This window comes from Crocuta crocuta, unplaced genomic scaffold (genome assembly GCF_008692635.1).
Source record: "Crocuta crocuta isolate KB4526 unplaced genomic scaffold, BGI_CrCroc_1.0 scaffold586, whole genome shotgun sequence".
Taxonomy (NCBI): domain Eukaryota; kingdom Metazoa; phylum Chordata; class Mammalia; order Carnivora; family Hyaenidae; genus Crocuta; species Crocuta crocuta.
Window position 1 is genome coordinate 2,747,131 of NW_027532407.1, and position 26,637 is coordinate 2,773,767.

Below are 26,637 nucleotides of genomic sequence, written 5' to 3' on the forward strand. Positions count from 1 at the left end.
AACAGGTCTCAGCAAAGGATTACATTTGGCCCTAAACGTGTTTAATTAGAAGACTGTCCTTAGGCCACAGTTATAAAAGATAAGTTAATAGGGCACTTACACAGAAAGGGTGCTATTGCCTCACTGCTGTGCCCTGGGGGTGGTAAGCAGTTAATTACTCTGATTTTAACCATTCTGTAACAACCCTGAAGGTCCACAATAAGCCCCACTGGCTACCAGAGTCAAGGATTGAAGAGGTGTCCTCTGAGCAGCAGCCACAAAATTTGGGGTGCCAGATGAGTGTACAGATTCCTTCCTGGGAGATACCAGTGAGCTGGGATGAGGCAGAGGAATGACACAGAGATGGTGCTCACTGGCCTCCATTGTTGGAGGTTATTTCAGTAGGCCCCTAGATGTGTATTAAATTAGGCCAACACTTTAAGATAAACAAGCCTCTTTTGCAGGAAGTCTGGACCCTTTTCAGACAGCTGCCTCTAGTGGGCCCTGGAATGGACAAATCCGCCTGAGCCCTTTGGGGGTCTCTGGGATGAAACCCCATTGCCTTTCAAAACAAGATGTTTTGTGGGCTTGTCTCTCAAGTGCAGGTCTTAAAAGTCGGGTGCAAGGTGTGGGGTTCAAATTCTTCATTCCTTGGGGAAAGGCTCAGGGTTGGGAGTTCCTTCCTGATTGTGGGTCTCCACTCTGAGGATGGGGTTTATCTCAGCCTCTCCTACTTGCTTCAGTATGGTACCCCCCCTTCCCCCCCCCCAGTGTGTGTGTAGGACTCCACTCAGTACTTTTGTTTTCAGAGAACATTGTTCCGTATGTAGCCATAGATCTGGTGTGTCTGTGGAGAGAGGGTGATTTCAGGATCCACCTTATATTACCATCTTGAGCTGGAAAACACACATCTTTTAAATAACCAGTTGAGGTCCAGATGCTGGCTCTTCTTTCTGAGCCTTAAAAGCATCACTGACCCTGCAGATAACATAAACCTCAATCTTTACCCAAATGGATTGTAACAAACAATGTGGGATATTCCACCAATAGCACAAAATGTCAAGTTAATAAAGGAGGTCATAAAGTCCTAGTGTAGTCATGGGGTAGGTAGAGGATAAGGAAGAGAACACACAGTTACAGAACAAAGAGAAACAACATGTTAGATTTTGCAGCATGTTAACTTACAAGTAGGGGAAACTTACAAAATGGTTGTGAAACACAAAGTTATTTATTGTCACTATAACCCTCTTCAAAATGGTCAGGATCGCTGCCAAAAAAAATCAAACTGACTCAGTAATATGTGTTGACTTTCATTTATTTTGGATTGCACATGTTCTCTTGCCCATTTATTACCAGCAGCTGGAGTCCAGCTGTGCAGTTACGGCAAATGGACAGACTTGATCCATCAGTTAGGAGGTAACATGCCTTTAACTTTAGCATCAAATCATTTCTAGCCTAGCAGTTGCTTTCAGGACTACTGGTTTCACGGAGACTTTTAATTGGCGTCCAAAATCTTTTATGGAAAACTCAATAAAAACTCTAAGGGTATATGATTGGCAGTGCATAGAATGTGTGAATTAAAAATTGAGACTTATCGGTACATTCCCACTGGGAACATGAAACTCTGACTACTGTGACTAAGGGTGCACAGGAATAGCTCTAAAATTTTCCTTCATAACAAAAAGATTCTCAAATCCGAAAAGGCGACACATGGACTGTATGACAAATTTAAGCACATAGTTTTCGTTCTGTAAATAAATAACCTGTGAAACATTCGTAAAGAAAAACCATTATTTTCAGTTATATTCCACATTTCTGGGAAACAGGATTAGAAGTTCTAGGACTTGAACTATTTGTGCTATAGCAGATATTATCTACTATAATTAGGAAGTCAGTTTTTTAAAGGATACTTATTCTCCAGGGTCATTAAGGAATTTCTTCTTTATTCAAAGTATCTACCAACTGGAAAAGGAAACAGACACCAGGAAAATCTTGATACTCCCATCTCTCCCGTCTCTTTTGCCATTTTCTTAGACATGCTTTTGAAAGTCACTTGAAAATAAGCCCATTTCCTTTGCTGGGTCCGTATCTTATATAACTTATATAAGTGTACAATAAATAGTTCTTGAAAGGAGCAGGAATTTTACATCAGTAACAGTTACCTTTAGAGGGTACAAAGCTACTGACACAGGTAGCATACATTACAGTATGAGCAAAAACCTGTGAGAGCCAATGAAAAAAATATTAATTTTGATTGGTTTCCTTGATTGTCTGCCCACATATTCTGCAGCTTGGAGTCCATTTCAAATCCTTCTAAGAGTCCCCTTCATGAGTTACATATATATACACAGAATAAACAGATATATGGTAATGAAAAAAAAATTAAGTCATTTTACATATACACTAGACAGTTCAGTGTAATCAAAGATTATAGCTCTGAAAAATATGATGGTACGGTTTTAAAGCTCAGATGACATAGGTTTGTTTGACTTGTGGTTTGTTTCCAGTATTACTGAGCTGTACTTGAAGTCTATCCTCAACTCCTATTGCATTTACTTGAGCAATAAAATATTTGAAATATGTAATGTTGATGACAACTGTTTCAGAACATTAGGAATAAGATCAATGAAGAACAAAGTAAATCTAGAACAAGGAAAGGAAAGGTACATTTATTAAAAATAAAAACAGGAGACATTTTCTGATAACAAAACATTTAGAATCCAAATACATCCAATATACACTGCAACAATGCACATATATTTAAAAAAAAAGACCCATTAGTAAATTTTTTTTTTGAACCTTAGAAAGGACAGAAGTACTGTGGCCCCTCCTGGGGGAGGGCTGCCCACAACCACGGCGCACAGGACCAGCATCCACTTCCAAGAACTCTGCACTGCAGTGTGCCTTCGTTCCGTGAACACACCGTTTCTGAACAAGATCGTTTCTGTAGGGATGATCCAGAACATAAGTCAGTGGCTCCATTTCATAAAAAATATTCATAGGCTGCATGAACAGTGGCAACCGTTTTCCAAAATCTTCAGTTTTAACAAAAAGTACAGAATAAACTAAATCTAGATGTTTTCACATTATTTCGCATGAGTATCAAGTACTGTAAAAATTTATGTAAAACCTTAAGTTAGCCGAAACTAGTGTCTTTAAACTTTAGATCAAAGTTGTTCTTCACTCTTTTACCATGGCTGATAAATCTTTTCTGCCTGTTGCGAATGTTTGTCAAACGAAAGAACTCTCTGAAAAAGAATGTGTAATCCTGAAGGAAGAGAGTACCAAAACTGTCATTTAACTTCAGTCCTATGACACACACAGTTCCTGCTGGACACTGGACTGCGAGAGTTTATGATCTTCAGCCTTCTCGGGGCCTGGGGCATGACAAGTGGTCTTCTTCTTAAATAACCGAAGACTCAATCGCAGTAATTCGTTGTCTACCACTGGAGCGTTCGTGTATGCTTGCTTTACAGTGCCCTATTGGAAAGGAACAAAACAAATTATAAAAGATGTGTACTATTAGGTGACAAAGACAGGCAAGTTAACCTCAAACATAAATATTAATTTGGGATGCATATTTAAAGCAAACTTAAGAAATGTTTTCAGATTCAAGAAATCCTAGAAAAGAAAGCAACCTTTAAGGGCCACCTCTTGCTTAAAGTTGGAAGCTTCAACAATCCCTGACAGGTACTCAACTAGTTTATTTCCAATGACAAAACAACATTCGCTGCACATTTCTGAACACACTGAAATAAAATCTCTTGTATATATAGGGCTGCACACTAATTCAATCTTACTTTTATATGACAACCTTTCAAACCTCTGAAGAGAAGCACTGAACAGTCCACACTCCTTTCTGGTTTGTCAGGGTTCTGTCTATAGAACGTGGGCTCTAGAAGTGAACAAATTCTCTGGAAGACTGCTGATCACTGCACTACACAGAGAAAGTCGTGCCTCCCTTCTGTTAAAATGTGTATCTCTATTATTGTAACTTAAAGCTACATTAGCATTTTTGGAAGTTGTCATAAAATTTTGCTAAATGTTCTCCAAATGTGTTCATAAATGAAAGAAGGTGAGATTTGACTATCTTGGGCATTCTGCCATTTCTCTTCTTTCTAGGATCCTTAAAGGACAGTGGTTCCTTGATTTCATGAACATTAAAAAATGTACATGTGATACAGCAAATTACCTTTTTTGTGTATTTCTGTGAGTTTATACTTCTATGTTGATTGACATAACCATGACCACAATCATGGTTTCAGCATCCAGAAAACTCCCTTTGTATTCACACCCTCTCCCCAACTCTAACCCGTGGCAATCAGTGATCGGTCTCTGTAATCGCTTTGCCGTTTCCAGAACATCAAGTAAATGGAATCATACACTATATGATCTTTAGAGACTTTTTTCTTCAGTATCCTGCTTTTGAGATTAATCCATATTGTTGATAGTACTGACAGTTTGGTTCTTTTTTATTATAAATTAGTAATCGCTTATATGGATGTGCCCTCGTTATATAAAGAACACTGGGGCTGTTTCCAGATTTTGGAGATTATGAATAGACCTGCTATAAACTCTTGTGCACAGGTTTTTAGACGAATGTTAAGTTTTCATTTTTCTAAGTAAATACTAGCAGGGATTACTGCGTCATATAGTAAATATTCATTTAACCAACCAGCACACTGTTTTCCCAGGTGGCCGTCCCATTTTGCATTCTCACTGGTAATAATAATAGGTAGTAGTTTCGAATGCTCTGCATCCTGACTATGGGGTTTATTGCTACTGGTTTTTAACCACTGTAATAGGTTCACAATGGTATCATTTAAATTTTAATCTGCATTTGCCAATGGTTCAAAATGTTAAACATCTTTGCATGGGCTTATTAGCCAGCCACATAGCCTCCTTGGTGAACTGTCCATTCAAATGTTGCCCATTAAAAAAAAAACACTGGAGTGCTTGGCNATGAACATGATGTATGTCTCCATTATTCAGGTCATCTTTGATTTTTTTACATCAGGCTCTCATAGTTCTCAGCACACAGACCTTGCACATGTTCTGATAGATTTATACCTAAGTACTTCTTTGCTGGGGAGCAACTGTAGAAAGTATTTGTTCTCTACCTTTCCGTTCCCAGTTGCTTTTATATAAAGTTAGTACATGGAAATGCAGTTGCTTTGTGCATGCTTTGTATCCTGTGGCCTTGTTAAATTCTTAAGTTCTAAGAGTATTTCTGATAAATTCCTTGAAAACTTTTATGTAGGCAGTCATGTTGTCTGTAAGTAAATACAGTTTTACCTCTTCCTTTCCAATCTGTATGCCTTCTACTTCCTTTACTTATTCAACTGGCTATAACTCCCAGGAAACTGTAGAGTAGGGGTAATGAGAATGGAAAGCCTTGTTCTGACCTCTCCAGGAAATCTTTCAAACTTTTACCATTAATTACGATATTAGCTGCAGGTTTTTGTAGATGCAAGTAAAGACTAATTCCAGCTTACTAAGAATTTTTGTTGTATAAGAATGCTGAATTTTCTCAAATGTTTTTGCTGCATCAATTGATAGAATTAGGTATTTTTTCTTCTTGATCTGTCAAAATATGGATTACATTGAATAATTTTAGGATATTAGACTAGAATATTAAACCAGCCTTTCACTCTGATAAACTGTATTTGGTCATGGTGTAGTACTGCTTTTATATATTGCTGGATTTGATCTCCAACTTCTGAGGTTTTTTAATGTGTATGCTCATGAACGATACTGATCTGTAGTTTTCTTGTGGTGTCTTACTGTTGTTTTGATATCTGAGTACTTGCTGTCCTCATAAAATGAGTTGGGAAGTATTCCTGTCTCTTCAATTTTCCGGAAGAAATTATGTATAACTGGTGTTATCTCTAACTTAAACGTTTGGTAGATTTTGCCAGTGAAACCATCTGAGCATGGTTTCAAACACAAGACCATTCAAGTTATCTATTACTTCTGAAGTTCTGCTGCTTGTGGCTTTTAGAGCCATTTCTTCTCAATTGTCAAATTTATGTGCATATAGTTGTTTACCATGTTATCCTTTTAATATCTGAGACTTGTAGGGGATTATTTCTTTTATCTCTTCAGAATTTCTGTTTTTCTATTTATTTTTGGTATCACTTCCTTCTGCTTGGCTCAGGTTCTGTACATTCTTTTAATACTAGAATATTCAAATGAGAATTCAGCTCATTTAAAGCAGCTAAGCATTCTCTTGGTATCCTTCAACTATCTTTTCTGATAAGTACAACTGATATATTTTAAAAATAATTCTCTAAAGACAATGCCAATATGAGTTACTGGCTTTCCACTTTTTTCATCATGTGATAAGAAGTACCATTTTCCTTGATGAGTGGTCCTATTCTATATTTTTCTTAACCTCTTTCATGAGGCTCTCTTGTATCTGAAATTAATTTTTCTTCAGTTGAGTCTCTTTCAGGTTGTGTGTGAAAAATTTTAACACCGAGCAATCCAAAAGCTTGCAATGCTTTTTTCAGATGCATCATTTAAGACCTTCATACTGTGCCACTAGAACTTCTGATAACATGTTACATGCTAGTTAATGGTCTGTGCCCTGTACTGAAGGATTACAAGGTTCTCACAATGGCTCTCAAGGAGAATTTTGCAAGGGTGTTTTCTGAGAGGCTCTGTGACATATTAGAGGAGGAACCAGGGAATGTTACAATATATTTTTTATAAAAAGGAGGCAGGATTCTGGGGAGACTGCAAAACATGCAGCCTTTTTCAACTGAAGTCCCCTACTGGAGTCAACAGAAAATGATCTGATGGGTTATTTTTCAAATTCAATGCCCAAGGATGGAAAATAGTAGTACCATTCTAGATACTTAAAAGAAAGGCTGATTCGTTACATGCTTTAGGGCTAACTAGGGCTTAATTCTCTTAGGAAAATTTCCAACTGAGAAAAGCTGCAAGGAGAAAGCTATTGACTGTATGAAGTACGTGAAATGGGAGTGCAAAGGAGAAAGATTATAGTAACTGTGTCAGAACTGATTCTGAGCCAGGGAAGACTTTAAAATGGAAACGGATACAAGGAATAGGAAGCTTTTAATCTCTGCATTTGAGTTCATCCCTCTGTTTTTCATGAATTTAATTTCTTCGGCAAATGTGAATCTTCTTTAGTATTTTTTTTTAAGTGTCCCCAGGTAAAATGCTAATGAATGTGTCTCCAACCTTTTAAACCAACTCTTTTAGGCTTTTTAAAGACACTTTCAATTTTTCATGATTAGATCTCTTCTAATTCTAAATTTCTATTTTATGTTTCAGTTCCTTTTATTCTTCTTAAGTAAATGCTTAAATATAATCACCTGTTTATTTCCCTTTCTTCTGGCTTGGTACATTCTCATAGACACTATTTCTTCCTATAAATATCCCCACCACTCTGTGCCGCGAAAATTTTTTCCCTGATTTTCAGTTTAGATAATAAAACATACTAGAAATTTTAGAGGCACTTTTCACAAATGAAAATGTTTCCCAGAAAGACTACTTAAAACTCTATGCATCAAAGTTTGAATACAAATTGCTATTCAACACAAATGTTCATCAATACTCTTATTCTTCCTTTTCCATGTGGAAAAGACTAGGAAGGCAAACTCCTAAAAAGCAGATAATGAGGCCTTAATCACCTTAAAGCAATCAAATGAAAAATATGCCATTCATACTTCCCAAGGAAACAACAGTACCTTCTCGTTTTTAACAAGCTGCTTCCGGATTGCTGAATCCCGTCTGAAGCATAACGCTTTACAACATGGCCCGAGATTACTAAGAAGACTTGCTCGCTCCTCTTTTCGTAGTAATGCAGCCATGTTGAGAGCCCCCAATTCATGTTCAAAAAGACTGTCTGTATCTTTCAATAAAAACAAACAGGCGTTAAGTTCTCCTAAAATAGCAAAGTGTTACTCGCTACTTAAATATTCCATGAAGTTTATCATAACACTGGTGAAAGTTATGTATATATCTTTAATATAAAATATTAAGTCACAAAACCAGTCTCAATGCACTTAAGAAAACTGAAATCCTATCCTGCATCTTTTCGGAATATGAAAGAATAAAACTAGAAATTAATTACAAGAACAAAAAGTAGAAAGCACAAACACGTCACAGCTAAGCCACCACTGTATTAACAAAGAAATGAAAGAGGAAAACAAAAATACATGGAGACAAATGAAAATAGTCCAATATCTTGAGGACACAGCAATACAGCGCTATGTCAAAAAAACAAAAATCTCAATCTCAAAAAAGCACAGACAAATCTTAGGTGTGACTCATCAAGAAAAACAAAACAAGACACAAATAAATAGAAATGAGAAAGTAACAAGCAACATTACAGAAATACAATTTGGACATCCTAGAAGAAATAGAATCTAAACAGACCGACAACTAGTAACAAAATTGAACTGATAATCAAAAACTCCCAACAAAAGTCTAGAACCTGTGAATTCTATCAAATACTTGTTAATAATTTGATACCTAGTCAACTCAAACTATTCCCCCCCAAAAGGAAGGGAAGTTTCCACACATATTCTGAGGCTAGCATTACCCGGATATCAGAACCAGACAAAGACACCACAAAACCATAGGCTGATATTTCTGATGAATACAGATGTAAAAGTCAAATTGTTGAATATATTCCTCAACAAAATATCAGGAAACGACATTCAACAATACGTTAAAAGGACCATTCAACAATCGAGAGGGGTTAATTCCAGAGATGCAAGATAGTTCAATATGCAAATCAATCACTATGATATACCACATTAACAAAACTAAGGATAAAAATCATATTACCTCATTGGTGAGGAAAAACCATTTGAGAAAACTGAACAGCTGCTCATGATAAAAACTCAACAAAGTGAGTTTAAGGGGAACACTACCCTAACATTAAAAAGGCCATATATGAGAAACACCTAGCTAACATCCTAGTCAATGGTGAAAAACTGAGAGCTTTTCCTCTAGGATCAGGAACAAGATAAGGGTATCTCCTCAGACAAGAAAAAGAAATAAAAGGCATCCAAACTGGTAGAAAGTAATAAAACTGTCATTGTTTGCAGATGACATGATACAATATATAGAAAACTCTAAAGACTCCACCAAGGAACTACCAGAGGTAATAAATGAATTCAGTAAAGTTAGTTCAGTAAAGGATACAAAGTTAATATCCAGTAATCGTTGCGTTTCTATACTCTAATAACAAAGTAGCAGAAAGAAATTAAGACAATGCTGCTTAAAACTGCACCCAAAATAATAAAATACATAGGAATAAGCTGAACCACGGAGGTGAAAGACCTTTACTCTGAAAATTATAAAACACTGATGGAAGAAACTGAAGATACAAACAAATGCAAAGACCATGCTCATGGACTGGAAGAATAGTGTTAAAGTGTCCATACTACCCAAAGCACACTATAGATTCAATGCAATTGCTATCCAAATACCAATAATGTTCACAAAACTAAATAAACAATCTTAAAATTTGTATGGAACCACACAAGACCCCAAACAGCCAAAGCAATCTTGGGGAAAAAAGAACAATGTTAAGAGGGATCACAATCCCGGATATCAAGCTATAATGTGCAACCTAAAAAGCAAAAGCACAAACAGACAAATTAATACAGAGAACAAACTGAAGGTTTCCAGGTGGGAGAAGCGGTGGGGAGGAGTAAAATGGGCAAAAGGTAGCAGGAGGTAAAAGGTACATTCCAGTTATGCAATAAATAAACCACAAGGTTGAAAGGTACAGCACAGGGAATATAGGTATATAGGGAAGGGTACTGTAATAGTGTATGGTGACAGATGGCAGCTACACATAGGGTGAGCAAAGCGTAACCACAGTTGGTGACTCACTATGCTGTACAACTGACACTAATGTTAACACTATGTGCCAACCATACTTCAATGAATAATTTTAAAAGCCAATATATTCTCTGTGAAAGATCTTGCATATGTAGTTATGTTGCTAATCGCAAACAAAAGTAAACATTTAGATAACCCTACTTTAAGACGTAAGACAAGCAGCCTAGGTGGAAAGAATTTAGACACTGATTACTGTCTATTACTGGGAAGAAAAGCTGAAGTTAGAATTAGTGAAATCAAATTCAGTATATTGTTTACCATCAACTATTACATAAAGTCCTAGAATAGATTTCAGGAATTGATTATAAATGCAGTAACAAGACTACCTTTTGTGACCTCTTAAAAAATAAGGAAAGTGATTAGGTGAGGTGTCTGACAACCAGCAAATTTTATCCCAGATTTGGTCACTATAAAAACAATGTATTAAATGAAAATCACTTAGTTTTAAGTTATAACATGCAAGCGTAGTAGGGAGAAAACACTTAAATCTCTCCTTAATTCTTCTAAAGTTTAATGGAAAATAAAAGAGGTGGGTTAAACAGACAACAGGGCCAGTTGGTAATCTAAAGATCTAGTTAACTTTAAAGCTAGCATTCTACATGCTAGACAGAAGTAACAAAAGCTACCAGATACTGCTTCTATGACAACATGATCAAACAGGTTACTGTTAGAATCCATAAAGGAAAATAGTAAATAACACCTAGTAAAAACACAACAGACACATTTAAGAATGAATGGAACTACATATTTCACTTTCATATCCTGAACTGCAAAGCAACAGTGAGATTAGATGATAAGAAACTAGTCTCATGTAATACATCTGGTCAATAGGTTATACACCTGTCAAAAGGTACAGAATATAAGACAAGCATAAATATAAAAAAAATCCTCAAAACTAGTTTGTAAACTTCAGTGTCTATTAGAATCATCTAAGGAGCTTTCTATAATACAATGCCAGGGTTCTACCACCACATTCTACAGAATCTCCACAGTTGGACCAGGAGATCTATGTGGAAAAAAGCAGTTCCTTAGGTGATTCAGATATAACTACGCAATCAATGGCACAGTCACATACGCACAGCATTAAAAGAAGCTAAAGGCCCCCCAAAATATTAACTACCATTCCACTATAGATACAAAGAAAAAATGTGCACTGAGCCCATCTTTTTCCTTGAATAATGGTCATTATGACAAATTTAGTTTCTTTTACAACAGAACACAAAAACACACCTCCCTAGAAAGTATAGTACAGCCAAACTTCAAGTCTCTTCATGGTTTTGAAATGAATACCACAAAATTATTCAAGAGACTGTTTTATTTGTACTTTATCATTCTTAAGTAATCTCTATGCCCCACATGGAGCTCGAACTCACCACCATGAGGTCAAGAGTTGCAGGTTCTACTGACTGAGGCACACAGGTGCCCCGGTACTTGTTTGTTTTTAATCTATCACACTACATACAGAAAACTAAGGCAAAGGCAATTTAAATTTCTGTACACTTATAAAGTTTTCAGTGTTCAAGCTTAGAATTTTTTTTTTTTTTTTTAATTACAAATGGGGTAGGGATATACTTTCTTCAGTATTGGGACAATGTAACAGACTAAACAGGACAGAAAAAATCAGTACCGATTATTTTACAAATACTTATTGAAACTGTCTGTCAGATACTGTTCTAGATAATAGCATAAGCAGTAAGAACAGGTCATTAGACATTGGATACATCAGTAAACAAAGTCCCGCTGCTTTGGAAACTTCTCTTCAACATCCTGTATCAGTTCTCTTGTTCTTTAATAAAGTTATCATAGCAGAAATGAGGAGAGGTCCAGACTAGTTAGCAAAAATTAACTCCCCTTTGCAACGTATGTCATCAGGTCACGGCCAAACTGTATTTCATAGTTAGCAAAGTCAAGGGAGCAAATTTCATTAGAGGTGGGTAAGACATTATGGCTTTCGTTCCATCATGTTGTATCCACAGGAGTTACCTGCTTAAGGTCACAGAGCCAACCAAACAAGGTAGAAAGAAGGGGGCAGGAACCTAAGAGCTTAGCCATTTGTCACGTTAATACATACGCACAATTATAATTTATATGTTTCATTTTGTTTACTGGGACATGTTAAAATCAAGAATTTTACTGTATATGCTAACAGCTGAAAGAAAACACACAAAACTAATAAAACATTTTTTTCAGGGAGCCTAGTGGCTCAGTCAGTTAAGCACCCAACTGGTGACTTAGCTCAGGTAATGATCTCACAGTTGGCGAGTTCAGCCCATGTTGCACTCTGTTGTGACAGAGCCTGCTTGGGAATCTCTCTCCCCCTCCCCTGCTTGCTCACATGCTCTCTCTTAAAAAAAAACATTAACTTTTTTTTCAATTTTACATTAGTAAAAAGCTTAATTTTTAAACCTTTACTCTCACAAACATGATATAAAATTAAATATTGTTGCTTTCACATTTTATCTCTTTTCCTTTTTACCACCCCAGTCACCCCCCCGCCCCCCATTTGTCACTACATGTCAGGAATCGAGCTAAGTATCTTACTTATAATACCTCATTTGCTGCTCCTAACAATCTTATACCGTGGCATCCAATCTGTTTAGGCTCTGCTTTGTTTAGTTTGGGAACACCACTGAGAACTCTGACATTTGAACTTCCCTGTTAAGAAAGATCACTGTGCTATTCTTACAACTTTTCTGTGGGCTTTAATTTTCATGGTCAAAATACCTTTTTAAATTTTTGAAGAAGATTTTTACTGAATATCAAGTGATTCCTCAAAAAAAAAAGTTCCTATATTTGGAGTGCTACATGAAAACAAAGCAGAACACTTTTCAAAGGCATCTTAAGTAAGCTGCAGCAGACATTACACAAAGTAGAATGGAATTACCTTTGGGTTTTTCTAAAAGTCTCTGACATGTTTCTTTGACTTTGGTGAAGAGTTCAGAACCTGCCAACTTTTTAGAAATCCCAACTCTCAGCATAACAGCTCCAGGTGTGAATTTTAAAAGGGCAGCCCCTGGCTCCCGTGGTTCTTTTGGATGCTTTGGCATAAGACCAGACCAATCCACATCTATCACATCTAATGGATCTGTAAAAAGTTAAAAATGGGATTTTGTTTTTACACTAAGAAATAGCATTCTTGTTATCTTTTGAGAAACAGAAACTGCAAAACATAGAAAGCATTAAGTAACAAGTGTTTTAAGTGTAAAAATAACAGAGGCGCCTAGGTGGCTCAGTCGGTTAAGCGCCCGTCTTCGGTTCAGGTCATGATCTTGCAGTGCGTGGGTTCAAGCCCCGCATCAGGCTCTGTGCCGACAGCTAGTTCAGAGCCTGCTTCGGATTCTGTGTCTCCCTCTCTCTCAGAAATAAATAAAACATTAAAAAAAATTTTTTTTAAATAAATGAAAAATAACATAGTCTTTTTTTTTTTTTTTAATATTTTTTTATTTATTTCTAGGAGNCTAAGCCACCCAGGCGCCCCTTGAAAAATAACATAGTCTTAACATGAAAGCTGTACTATAAAGACTAATATTTAGAATCTAAGGACCTTTACGATAAAGAAAACAGGCAAGCAAACAAAAACCCAAGCATGTTCCTACAAATAACTGAGGCAGTGGCTATTAATACTGCAAATAAATAATCCATCCACTGATAAGGAACTGGAAAAATTAACAGTAATGTTCTATTTAGAAGTAAGTAACTAATGGCATATAATAAAAAAGATCATACATGCCTTCTATATTAGTAGAAAAACTGAAATACAGAAACAAATTAAGTCAAAATAAAATTTTAATATTTTATATACCCTGACAAAGCCAAAACCCTCACTGTAATTAAAAAAAATTCTAACGGGGTGCCTAGGTAGCACAGTTGGTTAAGCATCCAACTCTTGATTTTAGCCCAGGTCCTGATCTCAAGAGGAGATCAAAAAAATTAAAACAATCATTAGACTAACTGGGATGATCTGAAGGACCATCAATAGGTGTTGCTGCATGTTATGGTCACAAGAATAAGCTCTGGCAACACGTGCAGTATGAGGAGGGAAAATAATGACTGAATTCACAAAACTGATAGAGGTATACAGATATTGCTTAAATATAATTTCAACAATTACAAATTTTGAATGACCGTTTCAGAAGTTGGCTTGTGGCACCTCGACTGTGAAGCTCTGTACCATACATCTACAGAACATTGCTAGGCAACTAGTATTTGGCTAGATTCCAAATCATATAATATGGATTTCGACCTCTGGAATGGAAATCTTAGTATGTTATTATTTTAAATGGGACCCTGTCCAATTCACAGGCAATGTCAACTTAAAAGTATACAGAGCATACACACTATAATTTTCATTGTATTGGCCTTTCAGTCTCAAAACAGAGAGAAAAATTCTAACTGCCTTTCATTCATTAGCAGAGTATGAAAGGGAGCAAAAATACCTTAACACTATAAATCAGATAATTTTTATGTTCAACCACCTTTGTAAATGATTACCTGGCATCTTCTCCTCATCCTGTTGGTCTTCCCTCTTTTCGGCATCACCTGCTAGAATTTCATCCAGTTCATCGTCACTGATTGGCTCATATCCTTCTCCAGCACCGGATCCTAATGAATGTGTGTCATCTAACTTGGATTCGTCATCTCCTGCTTTGGAAAGATTACTTTCATGTCAAAGAGCACACCAGAGGGACATTTAAGTGAAACCAAAGAGGAAGAGGCTGTGCACACTAAAATATTTAAAAAGTATTTTTTTCCTTAGAAGACTACATTTCTTAATTATTTAAAATACTTGATAACTCCAAAAGAAAAAATTAAAAATTTAAAGGCAAGAACACTGTATAAATAGCAATACCGAAAGAAGTTATAAGATTACCATTAAAATATGACAAACAAAAGGTACCACTAACTTATTAATATTGCTTATGTGTTAATTTTTTTATAATAAAACTAAGTAAATCCAAATTTACTAACTTCAAAAGGATGCTGTAATTTCTTTAAATAAACTCATTAATTTAAGACTTATAAACTTATTAATAACATTTACTTGAAATTAAATCTTAGTTCATAATATTTAGCTCATGATATGAAGAGCTCTGCAGCAGTGAGGTAAAAATATAAAAGTGCCACTGATTGTCTCTCTACCTCCCAATTTGTCTTACCTATCCCAACACTATTTTAAAAATGTTGTAGTAATAAATTTAAAAATATTTTGTGAGTACTGTACCCACTATCATATATTTTATCTTAGCACTCTTTCTCAACTACTTAGGTTAGGCTTTGTCACCTGAGGAGTTGTGAACTGAAAAGTACCCCTAAAACTAGAGAGTATGTTTAGGATTTCTAATCACCTACTGAGTTTACAACACTAGGTTAGCAAAATGCAACAGGATGCTTTACAGGTATAAATTTGCAGCAAATAAAATATAATAAACTATAAGATGTTTCTGGTCATTCTATAATTTTCTGTTCTATTACGTTCTATAATAATCTCCCTATACTTCCACCAATTCACTTCTAATGTAATCAACTTTAATGACTTCATTACATAAATATACATCTAAATATCAAAGCAGATAATATGATTTGTATTTTTTCAAGTTTATCCTACTCATTTTCCTACTTGAGGTGAATAAAATTTTTCATCTCGCCCATAGGTAATTCACCCATAAATTTCTATGCTATGTTATGTGTGATCACAACCAGTGAAGGATATATTTTAGGGATGAGGGGCACTGACTCCAATCACAAGAGAGTTATTATGATTAGTTCAATTATATTCAATTATACTCCAAGGTTATACCTCCATTAGTATTATGACTCCATTAGTATTTGAGGCTATTTATGACTCCATTAGTATTTGAGGCTATTTATACTCACAATTGAGATGAAAACATAATGTGAAGAAACACTGAGATAGAAATGTTTTTGTCAAGTAGAAAAATATAACTGATGGCATATTGGAATATATCTAATTAGATAACCAAGAGATGGTAAAGATGTTTATAGTTTCAAAAGAATACAACTTTTACTCTAGGCCCAATGTTGTATTACAACACATAAAAAGAACAGTAGAATAATTGCTGCTTATATACAAGTATCCTACAAGTTTCTTGAGGGCTTGATATCAGAACAATGGTGTTAAGCACTGGTATCAAAACTGGACAAGCCCAAAGAGGCAGAATTTCCATGACAATTTTCAGGGGAGTCATTACTATTGTTAAGCTAGCTTATATAATTCACCAAAGAGTAAGATGTGAGGTATACATGCACAGACAGAATACATTTTCATTCATCAACCATTTACTGCATCCTTGCTATAGTCCTGATGTTAAAGAAATGAAACGCGATGGTCCCTAACAAAGTAGTACAGTATAGTGGGGAGAAAACCAAGGAAAAATAATTGTCATACAGTGTGGAGATGCTATAAAAGATATACAGACAACGTGTTATGGCAACCTGAGTAAGTACGGTTAGCAGAGAAGGCTTCACAGAGGAAATGATACAGACTAGGAAATGAAGTCTGAGTAAGAGAAGATAAGAGGGCAAACATCTACCAGGTGATGTGAAGAGACAGTACAAAGGCGGCTGGAGTGCAGTGCATTGAGAGAATTCAGAGGCATGTACTCGACTGGGGGTGAAAAGAAGAGTAGAGGCAGTGGAGAATGATGTTCCCCACAGCTGAGGCTGGCTCTGAGTAGGCCAAAGGGGAAACGCATTTTCAGGGAATGTTAATTGTTTTGTGTATTTTCTCAACTGCTCCAGAAAACAGGATTACTGAGAGTTATTTGAATCTGTCTCTGAATCAAGAAATAACTTCCATTTTTATGACTTTTTTTTAATATCTAAGAAAAGAACTTTTTTATTGCATCCAACTATCTTTTATTTCATTTGGGCTAATTTGAAGCAAGTCTACCATGAGAGGACCACAATTTTGAAATATCATAGGGCTTTTCCTTATGCATATCAGAACACCTTCACAAGAGAATATTTCCTATGAAATTTGAAAAGGAATGGAGCAGGATAACAGACAACAAGGCACTTACCTTCCAAACTCTCAGTTCTCTCAGCTTTGTTCAGATCTTCAAATCCCTGCATGGATCCTAGATCTTTATCCATTTTTTCTTTATCCAAAGCAAGAGAGTCTCGGGAAGTGCCTTCTAGGTCTCTTTCATGTTCACTCTCCAGTTTTGCTTCACTGCGTTTTACAGACTCTATTTGAGAAGAACTCTCAAAAGTTCTGTCTCTGTCTCTGTCCCTGTCCCTTTCCATACAATCAGAAATGAGTCTCTCTCTTTCCCTGTCCAAATCTCTCCTTTTGTCTCGTTCTCTCTCTCGTTCCCGCAATCTATCTCGGTCCCTGTTTCGTGGCCAATCTTTATCGGCATCTCGGTCCCATTCTCTCTGTCTTGTGTCTCTCCTCTCTCTGTCCCGGTCTCTATCATGCTCATATCGATCACGTTCTTGAAGCCTATCTCTGCTATCAAACGACCCGGATCTTGAATGGACCTGTCGATCCGACTCAGGAGAACTTCTTCTTGAACTATGGCTCCTTGAATCCTGGCGATCTAAAATAAATATACAAAGAGTTAACACAAGGTAAGAAATAAAATGCTTCATTGTTGTTAAACTTGCATCAAATCACTGTGCTATACACCTGAAACTAATATAACACTGTATGTCAACTATACTTTAATCGAAGGAAAAGAAAAGAGAGAGAGAGGGGAAGGAAGGAAGGAAAAGGGAAAGAAAAAAATGCTTCATTTTAGGGTCCTTTAAAACTTACACTTGGTATTTCCATATTCCCAATTATTCAAGGAACTCATTTTAAGGAAAAATTGATCTGTCAATTAAAGTGCTAATTAAAATATGTAAAAGGCAAGGAAACAAGTAATTTTCCTCTATAACCACAAAAGATCTTCCAAGAAACGCATACATAAAATGGATAAGCATTAAGAGAACTGATCATTTCATTATCTAATCTCTTCCTATCCCCTACCGTATTTTCTGTGGTCAAAAGAAAAAGCACTGGCTGCAGGAAGAGCAGGAAGGTTAAAATTGTAAGCGTCAGTAAGGGACTTGAATACAACATAAGCCCTTCCACCAAGATATACTACTAACATCCTGATTTGAAACTGATGGCATCACTCAATGTTATCTCTATTATAATAGTGTTAACGTCATAACAAGTAACATTTTGGTAGCATGGTTAAGTTTTTAAGTTCCTTAAAATTTAACGCAGTATATAATGTAACCACTTTAGCATTTACTTTAAAATTTTAATTTGTATAAAATATATAAAACAGGAAGCACTGGCTAGATTAGAATTCAATTTTATTACCTGAAGAAGTACTTCGACTGGGTTCTCCACGCTTTAACTGATCAATTCTAGATTTCCTCTCTCCTGTGATCTCCAGACTTTTTGTTTTCTCTCTATCTCTTGAGCCACTATGTAGTACTCTCTTTCGACCACTCTGGTCATCTCCACTCCGATGGGCAGAATCAGTGGATGGCGAGCGGAGACGACCAGACGTGTGACTTCGATTACTGCGATTGCTCCCGAGGCTGCTACTCCTCTTCTGATCCACCGGCTTGCGATGCGGCGCCTCTTCTATGGTAACGTGAGGCGCCTCCACTTTCTCCGCACGTGTTCTATGGCACTTCCTGTGAGAGTCTTCATTGGTGCTATTGGTTGGGGTGGCAGAGGAAATGCTGGTGGCGGAGGCAGAAGTGGCAAGAGTAGCGGGGGTGGACGTAGAAGCAGTAGCCGCTGGAGGAGGAGGGGGAGGAAGAGAGGACGGAGAAGGAGTCCTTCCAGGAGTGGCAGCAGTGGCAGAATGCTCCGGTTCCGCCACCTCTGCACGGTCAGGCACGTCCTCGTCAGACCAGTCACTGAACGCCGTATCTTCTTTTTTCTGAGAATCCTCTAGATGGCCATCCTTACCATTGGTCATTTCAACCAATTCTTCTTTGGCTGTCAAAGGGGGAGTCCGCGGGCCTCTCTTCTTCTTACTCTGCAGGACTGCTTCTTCATCAGAAATATCAGAATCGCCTTTGGATTTCTTACGTTTCTTTTCCATACTTTTCTTCTTCTGTCCTTTTTTCGGTGAAAATACTTGAGCATCTTCAGACACTGTCTCTGTGTTACCCCTCTCTATCACTACATCATCCTCTTTCTTTTTCTTAACAGGTTTCTTCTGAATTTTTGCTTTTTTCTTGTTCTCATCATGAGCTCGATCGGATGTGTCTCGCTCATCAGACAGGTGGTGTCCTATCATGTCTTGCCCACGAGTTCTTGAGCTTTCCGGGATTTCTGTCTGTTCTCTCTGTTTATCTACAGAAGAAACTTTCTCTTTGAGCTCCTGCTCTTCATAGCGCCTTGAACTCTCTTTTCTTTCCAGTTTACGATCTTCCTCTTTCCATCTACCCTGCCTGTCTTCTGGAAGGTGTGATGGACTGAGAGAACGAGACTCTTGAGGTCGTACAACCTGGCTCAAGAGTCTATGTTTTTCATCTACACAAAAAGATGAAAGCAATCACACTTTCACCAGGTAAACAATGTTTCATGTTACACAGAAATAGTAATAACCCAACCTCTCTCTTTTCATTTTAAAACTTTAAAAATGGCAATAATTTCACTAAAAACATGGATTTTATACAGATAGGAGATGACCATGCCAGTAAGGTAAAGTAACTGTATTCCTAATGTATATTTCAGTCACATGAGATATTCAGAGGCAGCAGAGCCAGAAAAGTTTTAAATCTCACTTCATCATTTCCTATTAATGTCAAAGAATGGTCTCATGGTTATAAAGGAATGTGGACACAGAAACACAGACAACACACTCTGCTTACTTTTATCATCTCCACTGTTGTAGGTGTCACTGTCGGGAGAATGTTCTCGCCGGCGCTTAGGTGACTGACGAGGGCTAGGACTCCCTTCATTTCTATAGCGCTTCCTAAATTGGACAAATATAATTTATAAAATTCCAGAGGATGAAAAAGAGATTTCTTTACTAGTTTTCAGTATTTCTTTACTATAAATAGAAAATATAATTGTAAGAGAGCAATACTGTCAGAGCTACATCATACAAAAGGTATTCAGCATCTTTAATAAAACTCTTCATTTGTTAAGACATACAATAGTGACTTAAAACACACAGCAACAGGTCTTTCTTCATCAAATCACCAGATCTAATCGTTGCAATGTGGTAACATATAACAGAAGAATATATTAATGTACCCTCTACTAAAACTTACTCATTATTTTTATATTTTATGATGAAGAAATACTTTACGCAGGGAAGCCCAATCAGAAAATTAGCGTCTGCTTTGGAGTAAAAAAGGTAGGAATTCAACTTATAGCCATGTTACCTATTATGTAACTTTAGATAAGTTCTTGAAGTCACTGAACCTTAGCTTTCTCATTTGAAAATGGGGGTGGGGGGGGGCCAGGGTCAATCTCCTAAAGTTGCAATTAGGAATAAATTAGCTTTATCATAAGCCCAGTGAGTACACTGTAAAACTTGGTTCCTGCCCTCTTTTTAGAACTAAATCACTTGCGGGGCACATGGGTGGCTCAGTTGGTTAAGTGTCCAACTTTGGCTCGGTCATGATCTCACAGTTCGTGGGTTCGAGCCCTGCATCGGGCTCTGTGCTGAAAGCCAGCTCAGAGCCTGGAGCCTGTTTCAGATTCTGTGTCTTCCTCTCTCTCTGACCCTCCCTGTTCACGCTCTCTCTCTCTCAGAAATAAATAAAAACATAAAAAAAAAAACTAAATCACTTGCTTGGTGGCAAAGTAATAATTACAATGTTCACTATACTTCTTATTCTTTAAGTTAAACATTAAATGACTAGTGATTTATATCTCTGGTCCTTAAATTATTCTAGTGTTTTCCTACATTGTCATTAAATTTTGACTTAAAAAAAAAAACAACAGTTGACAAATACCATGGTCAGAAGTTGCAAAACATACTGCAGCACACACATCTCCCTGACAGCTCCTTTACATAGATGAGTAATCAGGGTTTGGGGGGAAAAAAAGATTAGTGTGACAATTTATAGGCTCAAGTTTGTACAGTTCCCTATCCAAAGTACCTACCATCATCAGGCCATCTATTCCCCCATTCTGTCCCGCTGTCTTGCTATGACAAGAGGATGTGGTGACAGTGACAGAGTGTGTTTGGAAAGTCAGGACTCAAGAAGCACTGAAGCTTCTGCTTTTGACCTCTTGGCAGGTTTCTATCATTATATGGAGAGTTCAGACTATTGGAGGATGAAAGGTCATGTGCAGGAGAAGTGAGATGCCCTAAACAACAGCCAGCACCAAATGCCAGACATGAGAGTGAGGCCATTTGGGGTCATCCAGACCCAGATGAACTGCCAGACTGCCTGTGGAAACATGAGTGATCCCGAGTAAAAGCAGCAGAACTGTTCTGCTGAGCCCTGACCAAAGTGCTAATCCACAGAATGAGGAGCAGAGAACTGGATCTTGTTTTAAACTACCAAATTTTTGTGTGGTTTGATACACACCAAGGATAACTGGCATACCAAAATAAAGTGAATTAAAATATACAAAAAAGAACTTTAACTTCTAGGAAAATATCTATAGAAATAACATTAAGAGTAAAATAAATAGTATGACAATTCAGCAAACAAAGCCTTCTACAAAATGGGGGTACTTAAAAAAAAAGTTCTGGATAAATTCAACTACTGAGATGACAACTGATAAAAACATCTCATATGGCTATTGTTTAGAGCTGTTTGACTCCTAAGTTTCTGGGGTTCTTGCAACGTTTGGATTATCCAGCCATGAAAAACCAGAAGAAACTTTTGCTACTGTAAGCAGAGATCAGAAGCATGGGAAAATAAAATCGAAGGACAGGACTGCATAATAGATAAATAACAAAGATTTCACAAATTCAATTTTAGAGACTTTAAACAAGTCAGAGAAGAGAAAATATGTATTGTGTGCCTACATGAGTTAAAGGCAGTATCTGAATATTATGTTAATGTAAGATTATTTATTAACGGGGAAGGGGAAGCCAGTGGGTGTGAACTACAGAAAACCCTGGCTGCAGATTGAAGGGAAGCCAAGACCTAAAAGAAGAAGCCTCCACTTCTGTGCTTTGTCCATAATCATAATCTACAACAGCAATGATGAAAAACAGCCTAAAGCAGGGAGCTGTATTCACCATAATTCAAATGAGCGAGAGGCAGGAGCAATGAAATTGAATATATAAATTATTCCCAGTTTGTTTTAGCAAACTTAACCATACCTTTCATCCTAGTTGGTATTTAAAAAAAAAAAAAAAGGCAGTTAACTCCAACAAGGTTGGTTTTATGTCCATGAAACCTCAAAACTGACCAAAGTCCAAAATTCTCACGGCTACAGTGACTTAGCTCCCTTTGTCTATTCCTCAATTGTGAGAGTCTCAATAGACAGGGCTGTGAAGCTGACAGGCATACCCTCAGGCCATCTTAGCCATCATCTGGAGAAAACCTTTCAGGGACAAGAACTCACAGAAGAAAACAGTGGAGAAATGGACACACAGGATTCCTGATGCATTGTTTTAAAGTCTGAATATAGTCACTTAAGAACAAATGAACTCTAACCATGGACTTCCCAGATACCTGAGCAATTTTGGGGGGGCGGGGGGGGGACAAAAGAAAGAAAAAAAGACACTATCCTCAGATACTTGAGATAATGAGAACACATCTTTTGATCCCAATAATCTACTATAACTCCCTAGCTCAAGAGAGGACAAGTCCATATCTCTCATCTTCTAGCCCTGCAGTGGCTGCAGGACTTCCTTCAGTTTTAAGACACTACTATGAATGCTTCCATCCCTGGGGGTAGTGACTCCAGACTTGTAAGTACATAAAACTCATGAAGGATTCTCAGGAATGGCACAGACACTATCTCTTGGTGACTGGTCAACTCCATTAACTAGTTTTAAAGTGGGTTTGATGAGCTATAGGTTCACTGATTTTATCACTTTTAGGTTGAATTCCTGTTAAAAACAAGTCTACAGAAGTTGAACAACCCAATATGCCATCAAAAATGGCACAGAAAACAAGAATGATTAATTATATCCATGTCTACAGAAAGAGAATGAGAAAGTGTTTTTCTTCCTAGACAATTCAAAAGACTTTAAACACCAAATATATAGAATAACGTCGAAATACAGGAAAATGTGGAGAGGAAAAAGAAAATGAAAATTTCATGAAAATGAAATCTTCTGAACTCTACTGAAATGTAATTTTTAAAAAATCGGATCCATTCCCATTCTTACTTTGACTTTCTCTCATCGTGTCCATCTCTGGGATTCCGGTCTTCTCGGGTATCTTCCCGCTTTTCTCTGCGGTCATCTCGTCCTTTGTCTTTGTCTTCCCAATCCCTCTGACGCTCTCGTTCTTTCTCTCTTTCTCTCGCTCTCTCTCGTTCCCGCTCTCGCTCTCTCTCCCTCTCCCGTTCTCGTTCTCTCTCTCTCTCCCGCTCTTCTCTTTCTCGCTCCCGCTCTTTTTCCCTATCTCGCTCCCTCTCTCTCTCCCTCTCTCGATCATGGTCACGATCTCGCTCTCTTTCACGGTCCCTCTCTTTTTCTCTTTCTCTTTCTCTCTCCCGCTCCCTGGCACGCTCTCTTTCCAATTCTCTCTCCTTCTCTCTTTCCCGATCCCGCTCACGCTCCCTCTCCCTCTCGCGCTCTCGGTCTCGCTCTCGCTCCCTGTCTCTTTCTCTAGCCCTTTCATCTCTTCTATCCTCCACCCTGTCTACTCTTCGTTCCTCTCTTCTTTCATCACGCTCAAGCTCGTCATTCCTTCCCTGATGTCGAATTGGTGAACTTGGTCTTTGATCTACAATGAAAATCAAGTTTTGTCAGTGATTAATTTGACAGATAACCTATTGGTTAAGACAGTATGGCAAATCTTAAATTTTATCTGTGTACAGGGTCACAGTGGCAACAAATCAGGTTATATTTACTTTTAAGTCAATCATCCAGATAATCACCCCTAGATGTTTATAATTTTTTTCTTAGAGGTAAGTTTTATTTGCCCTCTAACTAACATGTTTTCTGCTCCCCAGCAACCCCCCTCCCGCCTCCCACTGATCCGCCTTTGATCTTTCTCTGCATGCTCCTTACCCTACCTCCAGCCCACTGCTCCAACCCCACTTTCTGCCATCTCTACCCTTCACCTCTGATCTTCTCTGTCCCCCCAGCAGGACCTGAGAACACTGGTGGCAAAGGATAGGGGCAGCAGGAGGTGTAGAACATAGGAGCTGAAGGAAAAAAAAAATTTCCCTCGTAAGTCACACCTCTAATTTCAGGCTAAAATATATACACATCAAAGTGCAGCTATTATGTGAGGAAAATATAGAACAAAACATCTGTCAATAATTGTTGCTGCAATATCAATTTATCATAAACTAGAATATTAAGGGTACTGATGCTTAGCAATCTTGAAGTTAATATAAAGTGTTTCGTATTAGTGATATATATTTATACTAGGTTAGAAGTTTTATTTAATCATATAACTGATCACTCAGATGAAGAGTTGTTTTCTTAAAAATGTTAACTGATAGTCTCATCACATTGGATATATAAATAAATATATACATATTTTTCCCCCAGTACATGAATCATATAAACACAGAGAAAATGAATACATGCTGCCCAAATGCCAAGCTGGGCAGGAAATTAGTCTGGGATCAAAAAATGTGTAAGAAAATGGCAGTAACTTTCCCAGAGAGCTAGCAATTTTTGAGAGTAGTTTATTATAGTAGTCTAGGCTACTGTGATATTTCTATTTTCATATTATGTAATAATGTCTATGGGTTAGTCATAAAGGTCATACTACAGTATGGTCAACAGGTTTTCAAGTGGAATATCTAACATTAACTTATTAAGCAGAATAATTTTAGGATATTTTCAGGGAAAGGTTCAATATAGTAATTTGAATACCCTATCTTAACACAGACTAAAAAACCCCAAGAATTATGGATATTTGCTCTTTAGAGGTTACAGACCAATACAGAAGTTCACAGAATTTTAAAGCTAAAACAAAACAAAACTTTCTCCAGCCCTTTGCTTCTTAAAACCAAAGAAATTATGGTGCAGAAGTTGACTAGCCAAAGTCACAAAGATGGCAGATTTATTAGGACATCAGGAGTAGAAGTCAGTTCTCCTAAACCCTTTTTCACTTTTGCTGAAACCAAGTTAAAATGGTTCTACTGTGCACTTTTGATTCCCCAAATGCCACATATTTATGGTCTTAAGACAGTTTGAATTCTTGGTTTAGTTAGGGATCATGCTAATGTCACAATGATTACAAAACAACCTGAAATTCAATACTGCAACTTGTAGTAATTCAAACTTGAAATTTCCTATTATAGCAATGTCAGGGAACGGACTATTTTACGCACTCTTCGCTGACAGATAAAAACTCTATTTTCTCCAACCAAATGACAATGGCCCTTACTTCAAAGAAAATGGAAAGGATAAAAGAGCACTACTTACTTTAATATATCTAAACTATTTTTCCTATCTTTCCCCCAAAATGTGTTCATCAAAGATGTGATTCTCTTCACAGATTTCCTTATCTTAATGAATGACATACCCATTCATGAAAGCCGGAATCTTTGAGTTATCCAAGTCCCATTAATTTCACTCTCAAAATACTTCTTTATTCCATTTCCTCTCTGCAGCCCTACAGTTAACGTTATTAACACAAACTCTGATCACCTCTTAGGTGTCTAAGTCATCAACAGTCTGTCTAACTGGTTGGTATCCTTGTCTGCAATCTTTCCCCAGTTGGAACTCTCTGTTCCAACTGCTTAAAAATGACAGTCTTGCAGGCAGTGAAAAGGCAATTTAATAAAAAATTTTAGCCTGATTTATTAGGTTATTTAGAACTTGGCCCAGAGTTTCTCATCAATTGTTTCTACTAGCTTCTTTCCTTCCCTACCAATTATGGCATACACCTCTACACCAACATCAGAATTCATTACTGCTCCAAAACCATGTTTCTTTTGGTCCTGCGTGTTTACACATACTATGCCCTCTCCCTGCAAAGTGTTTCTTCCACTGTTCCTTCTAGCATACTCTTTAGGAAGCTTTCTTGATTTCCTCACAACTCTGTTTGCTCCTTTGTTGTCTCACAAAACTTCATATAGCTAAAGCATTCATCCCCCTTCAACTGCCTATTTGTGCTCAATCAGCCCATGAAGAACTAAAGGGAAGACTGAAACTCCTGAGCACAGAACAAGGTGCCTGGACATATCTCCACCCTCAACCTCTATCAATCTCCCTACTGCTCATCATACTCGGGTCACACTGGTCTTCTTTCAAACTGTAGGACATATTAAACTATTCTCCATCTTGGTGAATTGGCACATACTCTTCCCTCTGTATGGAATTTTTTACCCTCAACCTCTGCAATGCTAGCTTCTCTTGCATTTATGCTTCGACATAAATGTCATCTCAAATTTTTCATAAAAAGTCTATCTGAAGTAGGTCCTCTCTTATCCTTTATTTCTATCTAGGCCCCTTCTTTGTTTCCTTGATTGCAGTCAACAGTCATTTCTCTAGGGGAGCTATCTTTCCTCCCATTAAGTTCTACAAGCACAAGAGCTACTATACTTGAAGAACCTAGCAAAAGTGCATGAGCTCTCAATAAACAGTGTAGAATATATCAGTAACCTCAAAAATACAGTTCTATTTTAATCATACAACTGATATATATTGAAGAAGTTATAGTAAAGTAAAACATAAAGAGAAC

The 26,637-nt window shown here is 37.2% G+C and overlaps 1 protein-coding gene across 8 annotated transcripts in view; it reads right to left on the bottom strand.

The window, feature by feature from the left end:
- Positions 1-1,276: 1,276 nt before the first annotated feature.
- Positions 1,277-26,637, bottom strand: part of ZC3H13 (zinc finger CCCH-type containing 13) — a 96,467-nt gene continuing 71,106 nt past the window's right edge. For 3 of the 8 annotated variants that reach the window (XM_077778799.1, XM_077778798.1, XM_077778804.1), the window contains 9 exons: positions 24,056-24,139; positions 23,154-23,715; positions 19,714-19,817; positions 18,200-19,372; positions 16,905-17,426; positions 14,356-14,508; positions 12,749-12,949; positions 7,695-7,858; positions 1,277-3,459 (listed from right to left, as the gene is read on the bottom strand). In XM_077778799.1, the coding sequence (XP_077634925.1) occupies positions 3,289-3,459; positions 7,695-7,858; positions 12,749-12,949; positions 14,356-14,508; positions 16,905-17,426; positions 18,200-19,372; positions 19,714-19,817; positions 23,154-23,715; positions 24,056-24,139 (3,134 nt within the window). In that variant the 3' untranslated portion in view covers positions 1,277-3,288. The remainder of the gene's footprint in view (positions 3,460-7,694; positions 7,859-12,748; positions 12,950-14,355; positions 14,509-16,904; positions 17,427-18,199; positions 19,373-19,713; positions 19,818-23,153; positions 23,716-24,055; positions 24,140-26,637) is intronic. The other 5 variants (XM_077778805.1, XM_077778802.1, XM_077778801.1 and 2 more) reach the window with 4 other exon arrangements.